The following is a 5,717-nucleotide window of genomic DNA, read 5'->3' as shown; positions in this document are numbered from 1 at the left end:
AATGTGTTTTTAATGCTTAAAAATAAATACCAATGCTATCCATCCAAATTACAAAAAAAAAAAAATCAAATTCTGCCAAGTCTAACTATGCCCAACTATACTGTAGTCAAAATGGAGAAGAAAGGATTTAGAGTATGAAATATGATGGCATTTCATAACCTGCTGTGGCAATCAAAGTTCTTCCCCCATAAAAAAAGTTCAAGTTTTGCTGACTGCCCCAGTGTTCTTTGTGATAAGGTCTTACACTGCAAGCACCTTAGTTCTCAATTATGAGAGAAAAAGAAAGATCACAAACAGCAGACAGTTGCGTGCTATTTGCCACTTTCCCACATGACATTTCCAACTTATACTAGAAAGGTGATAGACAGAGAATGTGCTATAAACAGACTCTTCTCCCACTTATCTTACTAGTTTTCCCATTTTATTAAAGCAAGATGATGATGATGATTCGCTAAGGGTACATCTAAACTGCAAGCTTCTTTCGAAAGAAGCTTTTTAAGAAGATCTCTTCCGAAGAATCTTGTTTCAAAAGAGAGGGTATGTCTACACTACCACCCTAGTTCGAACTAGGGTGGTTAATGTAGTCAATCGAAGTTGCAAATGAAGCGCCGCCATTTTTAAATCCCCGGTAGTTCGGATTCTGTGCCCGCAGCTACACTTGACTTTAAAAGTGGATTGAAAAAGCGATCTGCTTTTTCGAAAGAGAGTGTACACACTCATTGGATGCTCTCTCGCATAAAAGGCCACCTAGAACCACTTCTGGCAGAGCATTAGGTCAGCAGTTACTTCCAGGTGCTGTTGCCTAAGGCTATCTGGGATTCATGCTTAAAGGGACCCCACCCCCGGACAGCCAATTCTCAGGTTCTGCTGCAGGCTTGCCTACCTCTCTGAGAGACAGCAAAGCTTTTGCAGTGCATGCTTTGGTTGGCCAGCTTTGTTGGACACCACAGCATTTTTTTCTTTTTGGCTATGGAGCCAGAGCTGCCCCTGGGCATGTGATGGCCCCAGAATGTCAAAAAGGTGGCCTTCCACATGTGGAAGTTTTGGAGCCACTGCTGATCATCCCACCACTCCATGACCAGCCAGCCGGTCCCACCCATCAGAACTGGTGATGAGCCTCCAAAAACATCTCTCCACTGTGGGGTGCAGTTGCTAGAGTGTAGCTCCCGCACCCAGGGAGAGGGTCCCCAGAATGAACTCAGGGTCGAGCTTGGTCAGAACCAGGAAGGCAGCTGGCACAAAGTGCTGCAAAAACTGTAGCATGGCCATATGGGGCCATCGCAGGCCCAGGGAGAGCGCCGCTCCATGGCTCACAGGAAAAAGCTGAGGCATCCACAAAAGCTGGGTGACCAGAGCACACACTGCGAGAGCTTTGCTGTCCCTTGAAGAGGTAGCAAATACGCAGCAGAAGCAGAGAAACGGCTGTCCAGGGGTTTCCCTTTAAGCGTGTGTCTCTGCAAGTTTCCAGCACCAACACTGGGAAGCAACTGGTGACCTACAGCCCTGGCTGAAGTGGTTCTGGGTGGCTTTTTATGTGACAGAGCATCCAATCAGTCTGGACGCTCTCTTTCGAAAAAGCACATCGGTTTTTCAATGCGTTTTTGTGTGTAGACTCTCTCTTTCAGAAGAAGCTTCTTGCGAAAGAATCCTGCAGTCTAGAGTATCACAGAGTATCACTCAAGAAAGACAATAACTAGGGAATAAAACACACACACACAGACATAAAAAGATGGGATAAATACATCTCTGGAGTATCACAGAAAGATTATCTTAGGTCATTAGTTTTCAGAGCTTTATATGGCAGGCAAGAACAACAACTTGCATTGCACCTGTCACAGAGCAGTGATGCAATGTGAGCCAGTGTGGCGTTCCAGATTCTTTATATGCAGCTCTCTAGAGCACATCAGAGTAATCCAGTCTTGAGGTGGCAGGAATATTCTCGGCTCTGTACCAATAAGAAAAGGTCACAGCCTTCTGGCAAAATCCAAAATAAACAAACAAAAAACAGATGACATAAACAGCACTATTGACTTCAGTTGCTACTTATCCATCCAAGAATGATGGGACCCCGGGGGAATACAACAGACACCCCATCTGTCCCTTCTAGGGTTCAACAATACTTCACTGTTGACAGGTTTTTTCCCCCCTCTCCTGATGATCTTTCCATACAGCAAAGAGGGAAAATATTTGAGAGATAGTTATCTGACTTTGCATCTACAAGAGTTGTCAGGAGGATTCAGGATCCTAAGAACTAGTTTTAACTCGGGTTTTGAAAGTCACTAAATTTCAAATGTGACAGACAAGTGGGTGACTTAGTAACTTTTATTGGACGAATTTCTCTTGGTGAAAGAGAAAAGCTACAACAGTACAAACAACAGTGACCAATTTCAAATGTGACTTCTAGCTAGGATCTTCAGCAGTGCTTCTTTGTATGCATTTCTATAACAAGCTTTTCAACTGAGATTTCAGTCTTCATTTTATATAATTGGATATGTTAGATTTTCAGTTTCAAAACATGCCCATTTATTTAAAGAGGTATTGTGCATATCTTGTACAGTTGGTGAGCTGCCACTAAAACCTCTTCCTTGTGCTTTAATATAACTTAATTTAGTCTAACCCAGGGTATGTCTACACTAGAAAGTTAGTTCGAACTAACGGACGTTAGTTCGAACTAACTTTCCTATGCGCTACACTAGCGCTCCGTTAGTTCGAACTTAATTCGAACTAACGGAGCGCTTAGTTCGAACTAGGTAAACCTCATTTTACGAGGACTAACGCCTAGTTCGAACTAGCTAGTTCGAACTAAGGGCTGTGTAGCCCTTTAGTTCGAACTAGTGGGAGGCTAAGGCTTCCCAGGTTTCCCTGGTGGCCACTCTGGCCAACACCAGGGAAACTCTATTGCCCCCCTCCCGGCCCCGGAGCCCTTAAAGGGCCACGGGCTGGCTACTCACTTTGTGCCAGTTGCAAGGCTGCAAGCACCCGTGCCTGCACAGCCTGCACCTGCCACACTATGAGCCAGCCATCCGAGGGCTCCCAGCCCTCCACTGCTCCCCACGACCAGCCTGGCGGCTCCCGGGAGCCTGCCCGGGGGCGCAAAAGGCGGGCGCCCGCCTGGTCAAGTGTGGAGATCGTGGACCTCATCGAGGTTTGGGGGGAAGCCTCCAATGTCCACGATCTCCGCACTAGCCACCGGAACGCGGCCGTCTATGGACGCATGGCTGCCAGCCTGGCCGCCAGGGGCCACCAGCGCAGCCGGGAGCAGGTGCGCTGCAAGATTAAAGACTTGCGGCAGTCCTACTCCCGGGCCTGCCTGCCAGGGGCTGACCCGGAGGCCTGCCCCCACTTCCATGCCCTGGACCGCATCCTGGGGCCTCATGCCGTCCCTGCCCCCCGGGACGTGATTGACCCCGGGGCAGAGGGATCGCTCCTGGACACCGAGGAGGAGGAAGAGGGCTCTGAGAGCCAGGAGCCTGCTGCCAGCCTTCCCAGGACCCGGGACCCCCGAGGCACCCCACAGAGCCGCTCGCCTGCATCATCAGAGGCCGGGGAGGCATCCACCTGTGAGTACCCTCGTGTTCCCCTTATGTGTACGGGGGGCTGGGGCGAGAGGGAGCCCCGGGACCGTGCGCCTGGGCCTTGCCCACTACGGAGCAGCAGCTGGGGATCCTGCAGGGGCCCTGGCCTTGCAGAGGGGAGCTGGGTTTCACACACCTGGGCCCCTGGGGTAATTGACCGCTGGTCTTCTTGCACCACAGCTGCAGCACCGGGGACTGCAGGGCGCACCACCCCGCCTGCAGCAGCCGCCCGCGCCCGGGCAAGCAGGACAGCCAGGAACCAGGAGGACTACCAGAGGCGGCATCTCCGGTTCCTGGACCGACAGCTCCGTCTCCAGGACCACTGGGTCCAGGAGGACCTCAGGCTGCGCCAGAGGAGTCTGGAGGCCCTGGAGGAGCAGGGCCGTGCCCTGCGAGGCCACCTCCAGAGCCTGCTAGACCGCTTTCCATTTCCTCCTCCCCCTGCTCCCCCTCTTGCTCCCCCTCTTGCTCCCCCTGCTCCCCCTCTTGCTCCCCCTCTTGCTCCCCCTGCTCCCCCTCTTGCTCCCCCTCTTGCTCCCCCTCTTGCTCCCCCTGCTCCCCCTCTTGCTCCCCCTCTTGCTCCCCCTGCTCCCCCTCTTGCTCCCCCTCTTGCTCCCCCTGCTCCCCCTGCTCCTCCTGCTTCCGCTCCTGCTTCCTCCACACCCCCTGTCCTCTCTGCCCCCCCCTCCACAACCATTCCCCACCGACGCCCCCGGACCCGCAGTGTGGCGAGACGGGAGAGGCAGCCGGACTCCCACCCCTGAGCTTTCCTTTCCCTTCCTCCCTTCCCTCCCCTCCCCTTCCAGCTCCCTTGTCCCAGGTTTCCCCCTCCCTTCTCCCACCTTCATTCCTCCCTCCCCCACCCCAGTTCTCTGAAATAAACAGACGTTTTTGTTTGAAAACCAGGTGTCTTTATTGTACAGTAGATAGGGAGGGGAAAGGGGAAGGGGGGGGTAGGGTGGAAGAAGGCCCCGGTGGGGCATGCAGGGAGAGGTCAGTCCTCCTCCTCCTCCACCTGGAAGCTCTCCCGCAGGGCTTCCCGGATCCGGATGGCCCCCCGCTGGGCTTCCCGGACGGCGGCGGTGCGGGGCTGACCGTAGTGTCCAGCCATGCGGTCAGCCTCAGCCATCCAGGCTGGCAAGAAAGCCTCCCCCTTCCGCTCACACAAATTGTGGAGCACACAACATGCCGCCACCACGGGAGGGATGTTGTGCTCGGCCAGGTCCAGACGGGTGAGGAGGCATCGAAAGCGGGCTTTCAGTCGCCCGAAGGCCCCCTCCACCACGATGCGGGCCCTGCTCAGCCTGTTATTGAAGGCCTGGCGGGAGGGATTGAGGTGCCCCGTGTAGGGCTTCATGAGCCACGGCTGCAGTGGGTAGGCGGCATCCCCCACCAGGCAGACGGGCATGTCCACGTCCCCGACCCTGATGTGGCGGTCGGGGAAGAAGGTCCCGTCCTGCAGCCGCTGGCACACGGAGGAGTTCCGGTACACCCGTGCGTCGTGTGCTTTGCCGGACCAGCCCACATTGATGTCCGTGAACTGTCCCCGGTGGTCACACACGGCCTGCAGGATGACGGAGAAGTACCCCTTTCTGTTGACGTACCGGGACGCCTGGTGTTCCGGGGCACGGATGGGGATGTGCGTCCCGTCGATGGCCCCCCCGCAGTTGGGGAAGCCGAGGGCGCCGAATCCCCGGATGACGGCGTCCGGGTCGGCGAGGCGGACCACCCTGCGGAGCAGCACCCGGTTGATGGCCTTGACCACCTGCGGAGAGAGACACAGCAAAGCGTCAATCAGTGGGGCGCCCGGGTGGCTGGGAGCGTGCGTGCCCTGGCAGTGCCCCGCGCCCCACTCCCGGAAGCAACCCCCCTGGCGGCGTGTAGTACGGCCGGGACAGCCCGACCTCTCCGGTGCGGGGCGCCTTCGCCTCCTCCCGCCCCCCCCTTTGTCCCTGGGGTGGCCCATCCCCTCCTCGCAGCCCCCCTCCCCCCCGGCTCGGTGGCCGACGAGCGCCGTACCTGCATGAGCACTGCTCCGACAGTGGATCTCCCCACGCCGAACTGGTTCCCGACGGATCGGTAGCTGTCCGGCGTGGAGAGCTTCCAGAGGGCGATGGCCACCCGCTTCTGGAGGGGGATGGC

The 5,717-nt window shown here is 55.6% G+C and overlaps 1 protein-coding gene across 1 annotated transcript; it reads left to right on the top strand.

Annotated features, from left to right (window-relative positions):
- Window positions 1-2,712: 2,712 nt before the first annotated feature.
- LOC142828057 (uncharacterized) lies at window positions 2,713-4,765 on the top strand. The gene is made up of 2 exons (XM_075925472.1): window positions 2,713-3,560; window positions 3,756-4,765. The coding sequence occupies exons 1-2, from the start codon at window positions 3,011-3,013 to the stop codon at window positions 4,337-4,339; spliced, it is 1,134 nt and encodes a 377-aa protein (XP_075781587.1). The 5' UTR covers window positions 2,713-3,010; the 3' UTR covers window positions 4,340-4,765.
- Window positions 4,766-5,717: the final 952 nt, after the last annotated feature.

This window comes from Pelodiscus sinensis, chromosome 3, assembly GCF_049634645.1.
Source record: "Pelodiscus sinensis isolate JC-2024 chromosome 3, ASM4963464v1, whole genome shotgun sequence".
Lineage (NCBI taxonomy): Eukaryota > Metazoa > Chordata > Testudines > Trionychidae > Pelodiscus > Pelodiscus sinensis.
The sequence above is the reverse complement of the archived record's forward strand: the minus strand, read 5'-3'. Positions and strand labels throughout refer to the sequence as shown.